Source organism: Catharus ustulatus, chromosome 3 (assembly GCF_009819885.2).
Source record: "Catharus ustulatus isolate bCatUst1 chromosome 3, bCatUst1.pri.v2, whole genome shotgun sequence".
Taxonomy (NCBI): domain Eukaryota; kingdom Metazoa; phylum Chordata; class Aves; order Passeriformes; family Turdidae; genus Catharus; species Catharus ustulatus.
In genome coordinates this window covers 4,230,530-4,252,693 of record NC_046223.1, presented here as the reverse complement: position 1 = coordinate 4,252,693, position 22,164 = coordinate 4,230,530, and the positions used below count along the sequence as shown (strand labels likewise).

Sequence of the window (22,164 nt, the reverse complement as noted above, 5' to 3'; positions counted from 1 at the left end):
CATGGTTAAAAAGGTGCTTTGGACAGACTGTTTCTATGTCATTATCTGCCATCTCCACTTCAAAAGAAATCACAAGGCTGGATACAGAGCCTGACACTGGATAACTTGTGGAACCATTAATTCCTCTCCTTCTGGCTTTCTTACAATGCATAAACTAGAGCAAACACCTCTGTGATTAAAGCACTTCACTCATGGAATCTCTGTTGCTTGTGAGCACCGATCTTCCATGATGCTGAGTGCTCCTGTCTAGGTACAGAATGACTTCAACCCCCAAATCACAATTTAGTTTAGATGGAAACTTGATTCTAATGTGAGGTTAAGTCCTGAATAATTGCTGTTGGGTACTAGAACTTGTGCAGCTCAGAGGTTTACAAGGCCTGGTTTACATGTACTTGTGGTAGCAACCTTTAGGTTAAACTGAGAACACACAAAATTGTTTGCATTTCCAAGAGTTTGCTTTAATTGTCCAATATTTTAATAATCTGCTTAGAGCCTGTCTGGTTTTGTTTATCTGGAAGAAGCAGTTTGCATGAGTAAGATAATTCAATTTAAAAAATACATTCCCTCTAGATGTCTCCAATACGTAGAAAACTTTGGTCACTGATGTTCAAAAAGACTGTGTTGCACTTTCTACCCTGAAGCCATAATACTCTTTCTTTAGGGGAAAAGACCATTTGGTGCATGAGAAGTTTTGGATTTTATTCTGTTAACTATTTTGTTGCCGATCTGAACTCCTTGGGCCATTTTTGTTTGCACAGATCCTTCCCACCAATTATTAGTCATGCTCTGAGTTCTGTTAAAATAGTTTAGATGAGAATTCTTGTAGCTGGCACAGTGGCTCAGAAACAAAATGAAGCTGATTTGTAAGCATTTATTTTATCCAAATTTTGTGGTTCAGCTGCTTATCTGAACTTCCATTATAAACTTTGGCTTGCTTGTAAATCTTAGCAAAGATCTTTTCATTACACCACCAGCCATTAACGTGAAAATTCAGTAAGGAAAAACAAGTGCTTTGAAATTCAATTTTAAGAAAAAGAAGCTCTTATTCAACCTATTAGTACTCAAAGAACTTGATTTCTAGATACAATTAAAAGCAATTAAACTCCAAAGCTCCAGAACTGCACTCCAAGGAGAACGCGCAGTTGCAGAACAAAATGCAAGGATGCAATCAGAGCTGTGTTGGAAGTGCTAACATTAAAACACACAGAGTCATTACAGTGGATGGGAGAGGGGGACCAAGCAGCTGCCTCTCCCATGTTCTGGAATGGCTCCTCAAAAACAGAGAGCTTCTGTCAGACCCAGAAGAAACTCCTGTTCTGGCCTCTCTCTGTAAATCAAATCTCTACACGTGGTTTTTCAGAGCCCACCTGCTCCTCAATTTGCTCAGGTTGTCAGATTTCAGCAGCAGGTAATTTGCATTCCTGCCAGGCAGTGTAACCTTATGTATGACATGCTCTCCACATGGCCTCCTCCACTGCTGCTGATTTCTGTACAATTAGCATTTGGTTGCACATCCTTCCATGAACAGAGTGTCCCTGTTTAATTACTAGCACCTTCCATCAGAGATCACCCAGGGATACAAATGGGAACTGGCTCCATGGACCCTGGAAGACAGAACCCAACTTGCAGGAAGGACTTTCTCCACTGCCCTTAACTCTATGCCCAGGGCAGTTTATTTAGCCACTGTTTCACTCAAGAGATTTTAAAATACCTCTTTATAATTTGCTTCCAGGTACAGTCATCACCCTGTTTTAAATATCACAGCTCAGCTGAGGTGCCTTATTAAAAAGACACTGATCTTTCATCAAAAAGGAACATGGCCTTGGCTGACAAGGAGGGGTAGTGTTTCCACTACCCCAGCTGCTCAAAAAAAACTTCCTCTACACTTGTGCAGAAACCTCTACCAAGGAAAGGAAGTTTGAGACAGGACCAAATAAGCTAAAGGTGGAGAGGAAAACTAAATTAAACCGTGCCACACCCAGGCACCTTCTCAGGCTGATGATTTCAAGAGCTTTCTGTTCTGTTGGCAACTGAGCTTCAGTCCACTTCACTTTCCCAAAAAGTGTGTTTCAGCTCTGGCTCTTTTCAACCTTCCTTTTTTTTCCAAGCAGAAAATCCAGCATCCCAGTCAGTGTCAGTACCATCTCCGAGTCAGGAAGTAACAGGCAAAGCTCAATCAGGAAACTCTGCTACCAGGACATTTTACATGCTTGATAAAGTAAGACAAACTTGACAAAGTTCATTTTCTCAGTGCCATAACATGAACCACTGTACCATTTACTTATGTCCAGCTGCTGCAGATCCTCTGAGCAGGAGGCTGGAACTGGAACAGCACTTACTCCAGTTTCCATGTCAGGCAATGCCTTCAGGAAGCTGCCTTCCTGCAGGTCCCTCCATCCAAGAGGTCTGTATTTGATGTCAAACAATTCAGAACAGAAAGCCAAGCAATCACACAAATCAAGAGCAGCAGATGTGTCTTCCTTCAATTATCACACATGAACATAGTACAAAAGTTTATTCAGACAACCTTTCTTATGCCTCCTGCAAAGTTTTAGAAAACTTTGGTCTTGCAGTTTCATTTCCCTGGGTGTTGACAGTTAAGAACAATCTCTGTATCTCCAAAAAAATATAGGGGATGATTCAGAGATGCACAATTAGATTGAGATATTCCAGGTTAGGGAAAGCAAATGTGACAAGGCTGTCAGGATTTTCCTCCCAGATTTAGGAGAAACAGATGAGATGTTACATAAACTCCTCACTGATCACCAAGGTTAAGCTCTACAGCACATCAATTTAGAACAATTTACTATTCCAATATGAAAGATTTACTTAGAATTACAATTACTCTCTTCCATAGTTTAAAGGTTGTTGGAGGAAAGAATGAATTAAAGTTTATTTTTAATAAATAAGAGTCATAAAATTGAAGAAATGTAAACTTGGAAAGGACTTGAAAGGTCATTAGCAACGTGTAATGGAGAAGAAATACTTGAGTAACACAAATACAAATGCTTTTGTAAATACTGCTCCTGCTTAGTGTTTGACTCCCATTTTACAATATCCACACTATTCCTCCTTCGCTGCATAAAAAGCAAACAAATATTGAGGGCACTGTCTGATTTAGTTACTACTGGAAAATTGCATTAGGCACAGATCCCAAAATAATAACTATTCTGCTCCTCAGCATTTTAAAAAAAACATACACACATTTGCAAACACTCTCCATGCTGGGCCTGCCAGCCTGCAGTTCATTATAAAGCACGGCAGAAAGGCTACACTGATGGTACTGCAGATAACATATCTTGATCCTTCACTTTCAATCAGCTCTTTCATCTCTGAAATCATATCAATAAATAGCCATCAGCTACAGAAGCAAACACGGTCTGGGCTTTAAATACACAGAGGAAAAAACATGAAAATATTTATGGAATTAGATTGCAATGCTCTGAAGGGGAAGCTCAGACTGGCAGGAGGTCAGGGATTTGTTTCTATCCATCTTCCCACCTGCCTGGTGCTTGGGCTGGGACATGCTGAGCAGTGGTAATGGATGGTTTGTGGTCATTCCTGCTGGTTTGGACAGCAGGATGACGTGAGGGTTTTCATTAACAGAAACATGGAAGCAGCTTTCCAGGATCAGACAAATTGGATTGCAGCTCTCAAACATGAAGTGTGCTGTCAAACGCAATTTGTTCTTCAAAGAAACATGTCCTAGATAAAGGAATGAAATTGGAAATAGATTATAAACCACATTTAAACTGATTACAGGTTAATGCAGGATCCAGACCAAAGGCATGCAGTGGTGCAGGCTGCACATCACTGGACTGACCTCGTGGTGCAGGGTGACTTCACATGCAATTTTCAAGAAAGACAACTAACTACCAAGAAACTTTCTGAAAGGAAAGGGAGAAACATTAAAAATTAAATGCCACTAAATAAAAATGCTTTGCTGGGTTGGGTGTAGCTACACCAGGTCCAGACATCAATGGACATCAATGAATTTCTTAATGGAAAAGGTTGTTAAACATTGGTGTGGACTGCCAGGGGAGGTGATGGAGTCACCATCCTTGGTCAAGCAATGACTGGACTTGGTACACAGTGCTCTGCTCTGGTTGACATGGTGAAAGCTCAGCCACGGCTTGCGCTCAAAGACCTCAGAGCTCTTTTCCAACCTTAATGATTCTGTGATTCTTAAATAATCCAACATCAGTTGAACTCTGTAACCAAAGGTGCTTCACACAGCACTTCAAACCCCTTCAAAGGAGTAACAGCTTGGATTCCAGCTAGGAGTTAAGCAAATACAGACGTAGAAAAAGTAGAAAAATAAGTACATCAACGCACTGAAACTGCACCAGCATCACTAATTGCTGTTATTGGACTTTTTCCTGGCTTAGCTGTTTCCCAATAAAAACCCAGCAGCTGCTAAGATTGCACAAGGACCTCTTTGCCCCCACATCTTGTCCAGGCTTTGCCAGATGCTATTTGGAGAAGACATCTCTGCTGCTTCCCAGGCCCTGGGGGCTCCCTGGTGCTCTGTGCCCACGCTCACGTGCCTTGGTTCAGAGTGTGTCCTGGCACAGGGTGAGAATCCATGGCAGTGCTGTAGGGCTGGCACCAACTCACAACATCTCAGTGTGATTTCAAAGCTCTGCCCCTCTACTTGGGGTCTCCATTTTCACATTGCACCTCCCCTGGCTGGTCTGTGGTGGCCTCTCCAAGACAAAAGAATTGCAGTCAGCTGCTGCTTCATTACTACCACACAAGGCATGTGAGCACCACCCAGCTCTTCTCCTTCAGGAGAAAAAGTCACTTAACAGATGACAGGCACATTAAAAAATGGGCAAAACAATTTCCCACATTTCTAAAGAAGTCTATTTTAGACAGCACAGTTCATGCTTTGTAACAGCACTCCTATCTGTAATATATCAATAAACAAAGAATAGAAACAGATTTCCAGTTAGAAAAGATTGTGCTTGGCTCAGATGACCCACTGTAGTCCCTTACAACCATACCCATTCTGTGCTTTTTTAAATTTAAAAGACATGTATTTGTTTTAAAAAAAAAAAAAAAAAAATCTCTGGTCTAGCAAAATGTAGATGATTTCCACTGATATCAAGTACTTAAAATGAGAAAACCAACAGAAATATTTGCAAAATGTGTAAATCAATATCTGCTTCTAAAATATGGAATTTTAGACTAAATATGAATTTACACTGAATTTTTCCACCAAATCTCCCTTGTGATGCTGTTTGCTAAAAAAGTTCATCAGAATTGTTTTGTCTCATTACATTCTCAAGCTTCAGAAATAAAGTTTACTCTACATTTGTTAAAATACAACTTCTAATGAAACTCCCAGTGCAGAAATACAAAGAAATCTGAACACACACATCGAATTATGCTGAAAACCAACCCATGAATGAAGCAGCCTGGTTCTGCTCTGTGTGCCCAGACTAAACTGTGCCCTCCCAGCCCAGGGTTTGCAGAAGAATTTAAAGCCAGAGCCAGCTGCTGCCCACATCACTGAGCTCTGCATTTCAAGAAAGCTCTTCAAACACAATAAGCCATCATATTTCTTCCCCAGCCATGATTTCAAACATTAGTGCTTTTGTTCTGAGCCTGCACATTATTTTCTCTTACACACACAGGATATGACCAGCAAACCCGATTTTTTTGCAGTGTGATGAGGTTTTTCTTTGTTATATCCACTAATCAGTATTGGGAGCAACTTGGGAAAAAGACTCTGGATGAGCAGAGCCCACTCAAGTTGGCTTTTTAAGATAAGATTTTATAGTTGAAGCAAAAGTAAAAGGAAGCCAATCAGTTCCCTGCTACACATCTCAAGAATAAATAACAAATACAGCTTTCCTCCCCACTCCCCCTTTCCTGATTTGCCTGTTGATTGCCTTTTCATTTCCTGGAGACATTTCTAAGCCATCTACATCCCAAAACCCAAACAAAACCAATCCATTCCACAAACTGCAATCATAAACTGATGGAAGAGCGAAGAACTGGAGGCAGCACACAAAGCCTTGTGTTTCTGCTGTCTCTGCTCACAGGTCCAGCTAGAAAAGCATTTCTTTATTTCACTGGGGGTGGCCTCACTCTACCATCCAGAGAACTGGAAAACACGTGACACACTGATAAGTGCCCTATAAATAGATTTGGCTTGGCCCAAGTGCTCTGATTTGCAGCAATTGATGTAAATAAGCTCTGGGTTTAAAGCCTGTGACAAACACTACTCTCAAACGGCTTGGTTGTATAAACAGCTGTCTCCATGGTGCAAGGGAGGATGAAATCCACTCCTCAGCTCTCTCCCTGCAAAACTGGGCACATGGCTTCCAAGGAGGGCTTCTGCTGTGTGCCATTAGATTTTTATTTTGTGTCCATGCTGCTGAGACCACAGAGCCTCTATGAACACTTCTAAGGTGTCCCTTGCAATTCTCAAGCATAAGCCCATGCGCAAAAGCAGAAAAAAACAAGTATTTAACTTCTTTTTTTAATCTCCAGTTCTCTTATTTGCAGCAGGTAGAGCAACTGTATCGCATTCATCTGGCCAGACTGAACTATGCATTCATGCAATTCAATTCTGTACTCCCAGGGGCAATAAACAATGTGCACCCAAAGAAAAATATCCATCTGCATCTACGTCAGGGGCTCACTATTTTCATGCAAATAAAAACATCTCTCTTCTTTTTCTCTAGTTTATAAGCACATTAGAATTCTAAGTATGTCTCTAATATTCAACTGCAATTGAAATAACTGTAGGTCAAATAGTTTTATATCACATTTGACATAGCTCAAAGAGTAAAGGAAAACACATTTTTTTCCTCACACTCTAAATAACCTTGCAAATAGTTTTGAATTTATCATCAGGATAAACTGCATGACTAACAGGCACAATTCCTACTCAGGGGAAAGCTGCTGACAACACTTCTACATTCTCATCACTCATCTTAATTATGGGCTACTTAATATAGAATTTTCTTTAAATGATACTTTGTCTCCCAGTTCTCTTATCCTGGGATCACACCTTTCCTGGATGTGCTAAACAAATACTTGGTCACTGTAGAGTTTCTTCCTCCAAGGCTTCTGGAGCCTATGCCAAGTGCCTTGATGAATCAGGCAGGGCAGGAATCCACTTCCTTTCATGGGATGTGCAATCCTAGCTCAGGCAATTCCCTGTCCATGCTCCCAGCAGGATCTGATTATTACAGGAATTTTAAACAGGATTGAGCAAACCTGTATAGGAGCACTAGGGGTGTTCACATTAGTCCTCCCTGCTATGGAGTCTCACAAGCTCTTCCGTTTGCTTAAAGATACTGAACTCAATCTGAAGATTGTTCCACATATTCAAACAGCTCAAATTTGAAATGTCTTAAAGCCACGGGGAGGTACCCACTGGGATGGGTTTGCTTTGGTGCACACAGACAGAGGACAAGAACCTGCGGCTCCTCCACCACACCTTCTCCTCCCTGGCAGCACTGCCAGCTATGGGCAGCTCTTCCCATGTTGCCAAGCACAGCTCTGCTGTGAGGAGCACAAGACTGTTTGAGAATCGCTGGGTTTTGCCAGATGGTAGAAAGCTAACAGAGATTGTGTAACATTTGTTTACAGCCTGGGAAGTTTTACCTTGGCACTCAATTTGCCCAAAGAAGTTTTCAGTTGAAGTAGAAAACACAGTAGCTACCTTTCAAACATGTGGACATTTAATGTTTTAATCAAGCTGGTATCTGATTCCTAAAAACACCAGTAAAGGGTTCCTTTTAATTACATCATTTGCAAGTGTCACACACAAACATTTAAATTAGCAATATCAGGTGATTATGCTTTCAGAGAACACTTTAAATATAAACCAAAAGGAAAAGCCAAGCATCATCAAAAGATGAGGAGACCTAAGCACAGCTTTCAAATTCTCCTTTTTTATTATGTAAGCAACAGTTAAATAATTCCACTTCTCCTCCCACCATTTGAAACTCTCCTGACTCCAGCAGCATGAAAAAAGTCTTGAAAAGATATCACTTCCCACAACTGAAACACGGTCACAAACTTAGAAGTGTTTTAAAAACCAGCTAGATCATATCCAGTGCTACCTACAAGAATTCACAGCAGCAATAGTCCCTATGAAACATGCAGGAGTGCTGCCACTTTTCAGTACAGGGACAAACATGGTGCAATGATTAACCCATCAGTTACAAGAAATTGCAACCGAGGACAGAGAATTCTAGAATTGTTTGGGTTGGAAGAAGCCTTTAAGACCATATTGTTCCTGCCCCCATGGCATGGGCAGGGACATCCTTCCACTGCACCTCGTTGCTCAGAGGTCCATCCAAGCTGGCCTTGAACACACTTTGATCATATTCCAACTCCACAGCATCAGCAGCCTCAGCTCCCAAAGCACCCCAGAGCCCTGGGCCACTGCACTGAAACTCTGAAGGACAACATGAAAGCAACTCCAGAAGAACTTCTCTTCTTTCAGCCAAAACCAAGCAAACCCAAAACCCTGCAGCGGTTTGGAAAATGTCCATGCACTGACCTGTAAAATATTCACAGTGAGACCTAAACAAGCTCCTGTCCTGCCCTTCCTCCTGCCTCTGTCCAGCACCTTGCACGCTACCCTGGTAGCAACAGTCCATGGCTGTAGACAAACATAGAAACATTTCTGGAGAAGGTGACATTCTCTCCTACAAAAGCAGTGTGGTCTGAGGGTGTGTACACACAGAAGGAAGGGGGAAACTGCTGGGCTGCAGCTTGAGGCTTCTTGGCATGGAAGCAGCAGTGTGGGCACATCCCCAGAGCCAGAGCAAGAAAGGGATCTTTGTCCTTATCAAGGCACAACTCAGCAAAACTGGGCTAACTGGGATAGCTAAATGAGCCTTCCCTTCCAAACTGCCAAATCACCATTTGGAGGTTTAGACTCTTTTTACCAAAATTTGCTGCAGAAACCCTTCCTGTGTTGGCTTTGATCTTTAACCCTCTGAAGGGAATGTGGCTCTGTGCAGCAGCCAGAGCAGAGTCCTCCTGCCCTGGGAGGGCTGGGACCTGCTCCCACAGCTCTGTCAACTCCCCCTGCACACCTTGGCTTCTGTTTGTCTCAACACAGACACTTTAGCTGAATTCAGTTTTGTCCTTTTTTTAAAGCATTTTAACAGCATGCAAATTAATCCAAGATTAATGTTTCCCCTTTATACCATGACCTTCCCTAGCCTGGTTGTTCTGCTTCTGCCACTTCATTAGCAAACACCATTTTGAGGCCATTTACACTAAACATTCCCAACTACAGCACACAATTTCTCATATAAATTATTTTCAATGCATTTCATTAATCTCAGAGGAAGGAGGTTAACTCCAAGCAGCAACAAGAACAAAAAAACCTTTGTGTAATTTCAGTTATGGCATTATCAATATTGGATGGGTTTCAGAAAAGGGAAAATAAGCATGGGATGCATACCAAGTCAGACCCACCATCAGCACAGCTCCCCTGAAGTACCAGAACCTTCCAGTCAGTAATTTCTTATAAAAAAGACTGAGTTGATAGTAATTTTTCTGTGTTTCAACACAACAGAAATAACCCCTTTCCTCTGAACTTTTGGTTTTTTTTAATCCAATTATTTACCAGTTGCAGTAAACTATGTTTAACACTGACCTAGCACCTGGACTGGACATAACTTTCATGAATTCAAACAAGTTCATGATCCATTAGTATTTGCAAGTTATACTGACACTTGTTTTAGGATTCCTCCTGGAACTAATATGAAAAAGAGATGTTCTTTTAACAGATGTTAGGGTAATTAACCACCACTGGAAGTCTGGTATGTGGAAATCCTTTTCCTTTGATGGGAATGAGCCCCAGACATGGAAACAGTGAACAACAGGGTGGGAAAACATCAGCTTCCATCTAGCCCTAATTTAAATCACACCTCTGAGTTCACTCTGATTCCAAAAGACAAAAACTGGATACTGCCAAATATCACAGCCAGAAACTTCCAGCCAAGGGGATTTCTTCTCCAAAGTAAGGCAACTGTGCTTTATCCAAATTCCTCCAGATAAACAGTAACTCAGAAGCTCACCAACCTGAATCATATGGAATATGCCTTCAAAAGGGAAAACATGCATTTTAACTGATTGCTGCATGCTACAGATACAAACTCAGGTTTTTTCTGTATTGTTTAGCAATTCAGGACCATGGTACCAACTAAATTGAGATCTACCTGAACATAGTGTAAGATCAGCATGGAATTGTCCTTTTCTGCACCTGGGACATGCCACAATTCCAGAGCTCTGATAGATTTCTGTCTGTATTTCTGTAAAATTCTTCACTTCTCAGGCTGGTTAATTCAACCTACACTTGAGGGGCAGGAAGGCAAGCTCATACTCAAGAGTGGCTAAGTTTGGGAAACATTTAATCCACCTGCTTTCTTACCCAGCCCAAAGTGCTTTCTGTTCACCAAAAAAATCACACAGACATACATTCACAAACAAGATTTCTCAATCAAAGACCTTTTACCATCTAAAGCCAAATTATGAAGGGTATTGGCCCCTTGAAATGCTATTAACCACAAGAAAAGACCCAGATGCAGAAAACTGCTCCTAATTCTGTCTCTGGGCAATGCTAGTGCAGGTCAGTCACAATGAGGAGCAGCCATGCAACTTTTACTCCTCCAGTCTGGAACTGCAGAAATGCTTCTCTTTGCAAAGACTCAATCCACAAGCCATTCACAGTGAGAAAAACCTTCCTAAATCATGCACAGTTGTGTAACAGTCAACACACAGCAGTTTTCACCTGGAATTCACTGCAGTTTGTTTTTGTGACTCACAAAGGGTTGGAAAATGCATTAAGCCAACTTCTGGACCTCAGAAAATGTTCTTGCAGCTCTGGCCTACAGAGAACCATTTACTTCTCTGTGCCATCCATTTTGTAGGAACACCCCTGTGGAAGGCTCATTAACAGCCCAGGAGTGGCAGTGTCTGAACTCCCCAGTGGCAATAGCTGATAATTTTGTTTATTTAACTAGGATTAGTTTGGGAAGTGACAGAGCTGAGAAAGCCACAGACAGGAAACTCACACTCAATACAGCTGTAAGGGTTTTTTTGTTATCACCACACAAATACTGCTCAGGACTTATTTAAAAATGAACAATTTGTAAGTCTTACTTGGTAGCATAATCCTATTTATAATTAAATAGGAAGGGAGCTTTGTTTAGTTTCAGAAATAAGCTACTGAATTAAAAAAACCCAGGCAGATATTTGGATGCACATGCCCACTTTCTTGCACATCCACAGCAGACAAAGCAAAAGAAACAAGTCTTCTTCCTGCTTGATGCTAACATGGATTTCACATGAATATACTGATATCACTGCCCTGGAAATGCAGTCTTCTGCTGCTTTATGGTTCTCATGGGTCCCTGGCTGTTTTCATTTGACCCATTCTAGACCTTACCTGTAGCTGAATTTTAGGTCCTGCTCTCATATTCCTAATAAAATGTTTCCCAGTAATAGTGGTTGAGGTCTCTTTGCTGAACAGCTGTGTCCCTTCAAGGTCTCTGGTGCAGCTTGGGCACAGCCACACCCTGGGACATGCACAGGCCAAAAAGCCTCAGCTCCACCAGGAGACTCCAAAAACCCCATTTATATGCAGATGATAACAAGCATATCAAACCTTTGCAGCTAATTAAAACCTGACAGCTTTCTCCAAACAGCTGTTTACAAGCTAAGGGATGTAATGACAAATCACCAAGCTGGATTCCAATAAACCAGGAAAATTTTAATCATTTGTTCTAAACAGTTGCAGAAAGATGCATCAGCTGTGACATTTTCACTTGAGTGTGTTGATTCTACATTTGAAGCTCAAAGGTATTGCACTACCATGAGATGTCTCCACACCACTGCTGAAATATGTACTTTAATATTTATGAAATGTTTCTGGGTGGAGATTATGGCTCCAAAGGAAAAACTAGCATGGTTCAGCTATTGAGTACTTTTACATTGTCCAGTAAAAAATTCTTAAATTCTTTCTAGACTGAGTGTCCATGGGAGGCTAAATGGAGCACTCATTTTTATAGATGGCAATTTCATTTATTTGTTTTTGTACTACACTTAAGGCTGTGCTTTCCCAAGACTTTGTGATCTTGCTGCAAGTCAAAAGGTAACAACGGATAATACTGGAAAGTGATAGGCAGTGTCAGCATCTTAGCATCGTTAAAAGTTCCTCCAAAATAACTTTACCATTCCACCAATTTTAAAATTTTATGCCAGCCACTGCAAAAACACCATTTGTCAGATTCAGGTGAGGTTTATCATGAGTGACAGGGTATGGGGGTTTGTGACAGCCATGGCTGCACCCTCAGCTCATGAACATCATTAGTTGTGAAAGCAGGAATGAGACATCCCTGTCCTGGATTACTGGGCAGCAACACTGGTCATACCAAAAGGAGCAAAGGGAAAAATAAAATAAAGTATGCACATACAAAGGTTTATTCAAAAGCAGCAGCAGCATTTAAAGCACAGCTTTACTGATAGTTTCTGGTGTTTTCAGGAACTTAAATATCACGTATTTAATTGAGCAGTGCCTACCTTTTCAAATTTAAATGTCAGCTTTTAAAATCACAGTTGTAAGATCCCTCTGTGCTTCTTAAAATATGGAATTTCTTATTACAGGCTTTGCACTGTGAACTTTGGCAAACAAAATGAAGATGAAGGCTTTATAAATGTAACAAAGCAAAGTACAAAACCAACCAGCTCAGAAAGCTAACTGACAAAGTCAGCAAGCAGGGGAAAAAAAATTAAGTACTGGCAATGATTCATAGTGAAATCCTTGGAAAAAGCCCTATGATTTCTGCCATGTCCCGAATGTTAGTAAATAGTGATTTCAGTGAGCTGCCCAGACAGGGCTAAGTTACACAGTGGATGACACACTGCTGAAAAGGTCCTAGCTCTCCAAATATTAGGGGTTGTAAATAAAAACACCAGTTTGGGCCATTGGAGGGTCAAAGGAAAAAAACCCCTCACTCTCAGGGCCCACAGCTCCCACACTCCTGGTGGCATCTGAACCACTTCCATTAACAGCATGAGCACTGGCCAAATACCATCCAAAGAAATTCATCTTAACCTTCCATAAAAAAGTAAAACCCAATCTACACAAAATGTTTATGCAACTCAATCATTATCATGGAAAAAAAAGCAGTTATGTAAAAGAACAAACACATTTGGGGCGGATGTTTGTGGCTGTCACTGTTATCTCCAAGGTGAGTGGGAAGAAGGTGAGCTGCGTGCACATTCCATTTTTATTTCCTTTTGGCAGAAATAGAACACTACTTGGGCATAATTTACATTTTCTAATTTAGCATCAAGGTTGTTGAAGGGAAAGCAGGGTGCATTTCTACCAGCAGACAAAAGTAACAGCAACAGCAGCATTTGAGACCAGCAGAGCTGCAGAAGCCAGAGGTGCAAAGGGCAGCAGGTGTGTTCCTGTCCTGTGCCTTCCATGGACACTGCTGGCTTTTCAAGGGAAAGGACTGAGAACACAAAAAGGAAAAATCCCAATAAATCTGCCATTCCCCACAGGCAGTCTAACCAGGGTGTAACTAAACTCAACGTAAATGTCCCTGCACAGGCTGTCAGTCCTACTGACTCTGTGCCATGGAGTACGCAGCAGATGAGGTAAGCACTGAGAGCTCTGACAATTCAAATAGACTGGCACATCCTCATTTCCTCCAAAAGCACCTGATTTCCAGTTAAATCATTATTTAGACTTTCCTTGCTAGTTTTCCTTTCAGTTCCTGAGCTCACCTAGTTCAAGAAATGCTGCTTTCCCTCTATAGATGTGTTAGAAGCCAGCAAACCTGCCACAGCAGCTTCTAGATTACAACTGAGATACATCCAAAATCACTTCACTCGAGTGTTTCAAGTAAAAGTCACCAAATACAGAGAGGTTGGTGCTGATATTAAAATAGTAGTTGGGATCTTAGCAAATTTCTGACATTCAAAGATCTGAATTATTTTTCTCTGTAGGGTTTGCTAGTTAAAGTGAGAAAACTTGGGGCGGGGGAGCCACGAGATTGTTTAAAATTGGGGATTACTCTCTAAATACATCTTGGCATGAGAGTGATTCTATCATTCATAATTTCATCTCCTACAGGTTTCACAGCAGATGTTATTTTAAGAAATTCATTTCCTGCTGAATGATTTATGAGGGAAAACAGGATGCTGAGAGAAAACAGACTGATCAAATGCATCAAAAGTTTTCGATATGAGCATTTACCATGGGGTTATTTCCTTCTCCATGTCAAGTCATCCTGCTATTTCTTCTCACTAGTAAAAACACAAATAGTTGCTTAAGATTTTAGTTTCCATAGAAACTGTTATTGGCTAAAATAAATACAAGATGGTAAAAAGTGTGACTTCCCTAGTCCTGTGAGCATGTTGGCAGCTGCCAAATTTTCGCCACCATTCATTTCTCAGTATTTACTGCTGCCTGACATTTTTAACTACAGCTGCCTTTAAAGAGCACCAACACTTGAAAGAGGCACTTCCAGAAGGCATGTGAATATTCATAGCTATTCCTATGCCTCCTTGTACAAAAGCACATTTTGTGTTATTTTATTTTGCAGACCTTGCCACTGAACTTTACAAAGAAAAAGATATCTCAGACTGCACATCAGACCAAAGCTTGACAGAGTTTTACCAGGTAATGTGAGAATAAAGGGAAATAAAACATTGCTTCATCATAATGGTTTTCTCCTGTTCTCAAAATTCATCTCACTCCCTTTCCTACCTGATTCTAATAAAACTGAAAAAGCAAAGTCATGATAATAATTCTATAACTCCCTCACTTCTTTATAAATTTCGTTTTTCTAACATACACAATGTGCCTTTTCTTGTTCCCATCAGAATATGACGTTCATTTTTTTTTCTCAGTGGAGCTCTGCTGCAGTGCTCTGTGCTGCCTGAGATTTTTGCCCCTCTACCAAGGAATCATCCTTTGCATGTATATTGCATTGAGATGGAAAACTCTGTTACCATTTCTGAAAATAGCAGCTGAAGACAGAAGGAGCCATCCTTGACAGCATGCAAAAAGAAGGCGATTCTGGAGCTTCTCAGGATCTCAGGGTCATTTGAGTAGACTGCTTTTCATCTCCCAAGCATCAAGTGCCTTGGTACCCACTAAAAACTCCTTTCTACATCATTAGAAACCCAAGTTCCTGCCCTCCTGGCAGCAGCCCTGCTCAGGGGCAGCCACAGATTCATTAGTGCCCAAAAATGTGTTCTCAGCTCGTTGCTTGAGGACTGCAGGGTGAGAACTGCACTTCTGTACCTTCAAGGGCATTTTTGAGGCTAAACATTTGAGGGAATGGAGAAAGCAACCAGACCAGCTGGATGAGAAACCCAGCAAGATGCAAAAACCATGCAAGAAAACTCAAAATATATGGGATTGGACTTATGGAAGAATACTATGAAAACTGAGTATCAACCAGAAAAAGAAACAGTAAAACCCTTTGTGCTTCTCAGTCCATTTTCAGAAATGAATACTCATGACAGTGCACTGAATGCAGCATGAGAACTGAGTTTTGGGAATCAGAACTGCCTACAGTCCTCTAAAAATCAGTTCTTGCTGCTGGCTTTGTGTAGCGGCACACCTCACACATTCTGGTAGCTTACTGAAACTTAACTGACTATAAACATAAAAAGGAATTACTCTTTTATATTTAATGGGGAAGTCGAGGCTTGTTTAAAAAGACAATTATTTCTATCAAAAAGCCACACTAGATCAGAAATCCAAGAAATTGGGTTTAAAGATTCCCATTAAGTTTCTAATGACAACCCATGGGTGAAATCTATTCTTAGAATTCTGAAAATAGATTAAAAAATTTCCATAAACTGGTAGAAGTCCCCTAATATAAAAACTGTACAAAACCATGGGCAGAAGGAGAGGTGGTGGGGTGATGTAGAGAAAAATCACCTCAGTCTCTTGGTTTATAATAAAAGCAGGGGGTGCTCCCAGCTGGAAGCAGAGCTGTGGAAAACAGCCCCTGAAAAGCTTTGGTGATTTATCCTCCACTCCCAGTGCTCTCTCTCCAGCCAAAATCTCCTGAGTTTTACTGGAAACCTCTGTGCAATCCCAGCTGCTACTGCCTGACTCGGAGCCAAGCCTTCTAAAGCTGAGCTTTAGATGCTCTGTGGCAGTGATACACACAGAGCTTTGTAACACTGCTCACCTGCAGCCAATGCTCCTCTGCTCGCCCCACAGCACGGATCAGAGCAAAACTGGCACAAATGGCCCCAAAAGCAGCCTTTTATTTCACACCATTTGCAAGATGCCATCAACAGCCAGCCCAGGTGCTGTTTAGCTGCTGCCCACACACAGATCAATGACAAAAAGCAAGCTCATTGACACAGGTGGTGCATTTCACCACCCTGAGAGCTGGGATTTTCTCCTACCCTTCGTTTAATGCCACTGCTGTCAAACCTGTAACATGCTCTAACAAAACCAGCCTTTATGTAACCCAATAAATAAAAGTCACCAAGGCAATAGCTGTGCATAAATTTTAGCTAAAAACATTTTGTTAGAAGAACATGAATGTCCTCTGTAAAGCGGGTAGCATTTTAAAATAATGTTCTAGACATTGTTAATACTTTATTGCTATTCATCATAGAACCATTAATCATGGTGAACTCATTTGGTATTAATGTGGATGTCATAAAATACTTCTGTTGCATTTCAATTATAACTCAGCCTTTAAAATGCTGCCAGCACTACATGGAGAGCTTTGAAAACCAAATATGAATAGTCTGTTCAGAGATAACTGCAGCTGCTTTCTAGCACAGAAAAAACAACCTTTTCCATTCCTAATTGCCCTCAGGGGTGAGGAGCCCCTGGGGCTGTGCCCAGGGCTGCAAGGAAGAGAGGTCATGCAGACCCAGGAATATTCCTCCCCCAAGATAGAGAGCAGGAGAAACATTCTTTTGGTCTGTTCAAAGGCTAAGCAGCAACAAGGCCAAACTTTGCAGCCCCTGGGGAGATTTCATTTTTTCCTGTCACTCCTGGGATTCCCTGAGGCACTCCCTTGCTTACAAAGCTGAGTGCTTGGGTTTTTCCTCTGAAGTGCTATGTCTGCCCAAACAAAAACACCACAGAGAACTTATATCTACAGCCTACTGTCTGTAGAGACTGTAAATGAGTGCTCAATACATCAGGGCAAACCCAAAGGGAGCTGATATCCCAAAATCTGATAGTAGTTTTAAAAAAGCCTCAAATCCTCATTTCTTGGCCTCAGGAGGCACTGTAAGAAGAGAATCACCAGCACAAAATACAACATGGACTCAAATAAGTATCAGCTCCCTGCCATCAGGGAAGCCAAGAACTTGTGTAAGTATACCTTGACAAACCAAGGTTTTTGCTCCTGCACTGCCAGAAGAGCTTCCAGCAGGATTTTACACACAGAATCCAAAGACAACAGCTCAAGAAGCCCAACACTCCTCAACAAAAACAGCATTAAAGAAAAGGCAAAATACTTCTCTTTAGCTGAGGGAACTTTTTTCCTTTTTAATTCTTGCATATAATTCCCATTCTTTTTTATCTAGGTCATCAATGTAAGAAGGAAGCACACAGCAATTCCTACCTTGGGAGCTCTGGCATGTTTTCCACATCTGGCATCTTTGACAAGGCTGATATCCAGCAGCTCAGTCTCCTAGAAGGAAAAATTGCAACACAAGTAATTATTACATTATTCAAGAAGCCTTGTTGTGTTATCAGTGTCCCACTTGCCACATCTGTTTGTCCAAACATCAGCTTCTAGGAGATCTAAGGTGCACCCAGGCAATTCCAACAGCAATATTGTACAGACCTCCTATAGATTTTATAGAAGCCATAAGAGTCAAACTGATTTCCTGAATTGCTAGATAGCAGCTGCAGTGCTTTTGGTTTAATCCTTTTAATACAATTTCAGCATTTTGATGCTTGTCACAGTGTGACAAAAGGCATTGTCACAAACAGAAAACCCTGCCTCTGCAATAGAAAACCTGCTTTATTATTGCCAGAACACTTTGGAAAGTGCCCATAAACCCAAGAAGTGTTATCTCTGTAATGATAACAAGGTCCAGCAATTTCAGTGACTGCTGCTCAGTAAAACACATGCACTTTTTGACAGGCATTTCATAGCTTGTGTGCTACTCCTGAGTTATACAACAAAGCTGGCACATCCTGACAGATTCTGTTGGGCAAATTCTTGCCCTCCCCTGCACACAAGTAATATGAAGAATGCCCTTTCCCTGATTTGAGCATTTGGAAGGAGGATGGATGCTGGAGCAGTGTGATTCCCTGCTGCCAGCAGCAATCTGAAATACAACAGCAGGAGTGGGACCACACTGCAGGGAGAGCCACACCACTTCCAAGCACTTCAGCCTTCCAGAGCAGTAACTGCAAATACTATGGAGGGAACTTGAAACCTGTGCTGGACAAAGCCACTACTCCTTTTCTTTTCAATTCCAAGGAGAGAGCAAAAAATAAATTGATGGACATGTTATTATGCCAAAGGTTACTTGGGATCCTAATTTGTTTTTCATTTTAAGGAACCAACCCCTACTTGTTCATGCAGATCTTTGTTTTCTACCGAGACAAACTCTACCAACAAATTTTCCTGATTGCACATTTATCACATTTCCTTCTGTCCCCCATAGCAATCCCAATTCCCTTCTATTCTAGCACTTGCTGAACTTCATGAGCACTTTCCCCCCTCTTCATGGAGCCTGTTTAGAGGTAACTTGCACTTTCAAGATGGTTATTTTTTGCTTTCACTTGCCTGAAAGAGGACAAGAGAATCAAAACTTGCCAAAATTAGAAGCATTGGCAGAGTGATAAAAGATGAGAATAACCCAAACTACACTAATACTCAGGGCAAATAGACACAAGCACTCTTCTGACAGTGCAGGTAAAACTTTAAATAAAAACAATTTACAATTAAGTGCATCAGAGGGCTTTGAGTCCTTTTAACTTTGGCCATTAAGATCCTGGCAGGAATGAAAATAATGAATATGGCAGAGCTACATATGAGTTTATCACACTCAGAGCAAGAATTCAGGTAGGAAACAAGAGTTTTATTTACACCACCAAAAAACTCCCACACCCCAAAGTGGTCTCAAGCTCATGGTGAAATGTTCCACAGAAGCTCCAGGCACACAGAGATCAAGTAATAAAAATTAGATTTCCCCTACTGAAAGGGCCAACAAGCACTAAAATTAAAGGCTTTAACGACAAACACATGAGGGAAATTAAATATGCTGAAGAAAAATGGATCTTACACAGGGATTCTGAGCCACACAGAGTGAATTTCAAAAGCTTTTCTTATTTTTCTGGTTTTTGGTTTTTTAAAAAAAGAGAATAACAAGAACAGAATTAGTAATTTCGTCACTTACAAAAGTACAACTAGACCTCCTGTAACACAAACATAAGAAGACCCTTTTAAGTGGAATAACACACATTAAAGAGAGACCCAAAAAAAAAAAAAAAAAAAGGAAAGGCAATGACCAGCATTCCCAAGGACCTGACCAACCCTGTCAAGATCTGCATCCTCCCAGACACAGGATGAGCAGGCATAGGGTTGATTTAGCTACTGCTTTCATGCCACCAGGCTATGTGCAGAAAATGTGACCACCTGAGGATGCAAGATCTGGCAAGGACAGTCTAAGAATAAGGCAAAAGTGGAGTTTTGTGGGGCTGCTTGGCTCAGCCCAGCTGCAAGTGCTGTAGGAAAACTGATCCCCAAACATGCACCTCATGGCTTTCGTGCCCTGTTACCTCTCTGGCAGAGAACACAGGGTTTGTAATCCTAGCACCAGAATCCTTCTGTCCCTATTTGACAACATCATTTAATCTAAGTAGTTGAGAGCAGGACCTGCATCCATGGAAGTGCCTCTGCAGGCAGCGTTCAGTGGAGCTTGGATAAATCAAAATTCATAATGGGCCCTTTCTTAGTACTTTGGTTCAAAAGAACCTCCTGGAATTCCCTTGCCCCAGGCACTTGCTTTCATCTTTTAAAGAACTAATTAAGAGGGCAGAGATCAACTTTCTTGCAAGTCAGAGGAAATACAATTGCCTATTTCCCTACTGTGGGGAGATTTCTGTAAAGGGAAAACACACTTGAGCAGTGGCCAAAGAAATGCCCAATTTCCTGTGCAGCAAAACAGCTCAAGCCTTCCTCCTCCTAAAGAATCAGGAGTTTTGTTAATGACTTCCTCCATCCAGGCTTGAAAATGCACTCTGTGTTTCAGGGGGCAAGGAAGCCATAGCACCAGGGGTGGAAAGAAAAAAATCCAAATCCTCTGCAAATCCTATTTTTCCCTGTTTAGAGACCTCCAGTCATTGCTGCTGGGACTTTATCCTGCAATAGAGTAACACCTCTCAATGCAAGTGGTAGATCCCTCTAATCATTCATAATACAAAAACTCTGGAGCAGTGAATTATTAATCCTACCATGTTTGTTTTCAATTAGCAGCCGAGACAGATGCATTCAGAGAGCTGCATTGTGCAATCTCACTTTTATGGGTGAGCACACACTCAAAAGCAATGGATTGTGCAACCCTCAGTGTCTGCTTGAGCACTTGTAATTAGGCCCATCTGAATTTAATATAATAACACCAATTTATACCAGCTGAGGATCTGGCTCACTTCTATTTTAAACTGCCCAAAATGATGCCAGCTGAGTCACGGTGCCTTGGGAACGTGCTTGTGACATAACCCCAGCTACAAAGCAGGAATCCTCCTGGGTACCACTGGAGAGCTCTCCTAGAGAGCCAGCAGCAGGGCAGGCTGAGAGCAGGATCAACTACAGAACCTCCCAAAACTGGGTCAAGGAGAGCCAGCAGGAGCAGGTGTGCATTGCAACGGCTGCACAGGTTAGTCCAGAGAGCCAACTGCATTAGAGACAACCCTAAAAAATAATTTCACTCTTCTGCAAGCACTCATTGTGGCTGAGAGTCTCTAACCTCAACTGTTCAACCTCTGTTTTCATGTCCCTTCTGGCTGGATATTTTTTCCCAATGTATGGCACAGCTCTCAGCCAGTGCCATTTAAGGAGAAGTTCTAACCAGTTAAACTCTGTAAACTCATTTTTCACTTATCTGGAAAACCTGTGGCTTCACAGTTTCAAACCTGAAGAAGAAATTATCTAATTCTTCTTACCAGTCAGTCTACTTAGAAGACACAAGACTACCTTCAAAGTTTGCTTGGTGTACTGCTAGCAAAATAAACTCTGGAAAACTAAGCCAAACAAGCACCATTTAGTGCTAACTGGATGGCAACATCTGGTGAAAGTTTTCAAAGGGGTAAAGCCAATTTGCTGAAACAAACTTCAAACAGACTCAACCAACACTTTCTATTGGGAATAGCTAATCAAAATGAAATGGTACTTTAATACTGAAAGCCTGTTTTATCATTCTCTGAACACCTAAGCACTGAATATCTCTGGAAGAAAAAAAGGTATGCAGTTCTATGCTATACTTATTTTTATTCAGCATTTTAAAGTGTTATTTTGAATAAAACCATGTGACTACTGTCCTAACAACATGCCAGAAAGAAAATATTAAGACCAACACTTAAAACTGTTGAGGAACAACTACAGCATGACAGAATCATTTTGGTTGGAAAAGATCTGAGACCATTGATCCAACCAAATACCACCAAGTGCTATGTCCAGGCTTTCCTTAAGCACCTGCAGGGGTGGTGACTCCACCACCTCCTGGACAGCCCATTGCAATGTCTAATCACCCCTTCTGTGAAGAAGTTACAAGACACTGCAAGCTATGCTAAAGAGCTACCTTAGATAAATATGTATGGAAATTCATCAATTTACAGCCATTTCTGGAATACACCTTGCTCAGGTTTCAGAGATTTTGACAGTGATCCATCAGCCACACCGATTAACTGCAGGATGAATTTCTCCACAATGGGATTGAACACTTAGTGCCAGTTTCAAAAGGGTGCTTGCAGAGCTAGGGGATGTCATGTATCATTCCCCTGCTCAGAACACACCTATTTCTCCTTCTTATCATTAAGAATAAATTGAATGAAACACAGCAATTTGTCTCCTCATCCCAAAGGAAAACCGTGGAGGACTGGTGAGACTGATTTAACAGAAACCTCCACAGACAGCTACAAGTAGGAACAGCAAGGTTGGCAAT

The 22,164-nt window shown here is 41.3% G+C and overlaps 1 protein-coding gene across 4 annotated transcripts in view; it reads right to left on the bottom strand.

The window, feature by feature from the left end:
• The window catches only part of PLCB1 (phospholipase C beta 1), a 331,098-nt gene that overhangs the window by 220,174 nt on the left and 88,760 nt on the right, over positions 1–22,164 (bottom strand). For all 4 annotated transcript variants that reach the window (XM_033055240.1, XM_033055241.2, XM_033055243.2 and 1 more), the window contains exon 3: positions 17,610–17,678. In XM_033055240.1, coding sequence (XP_032911131.1) covers positions 17,610–17,678 — 69 coding nt within the window. The remainder of the gene's footprint in view (positions 1–17,609; positions 17,679–22,164) is intronic.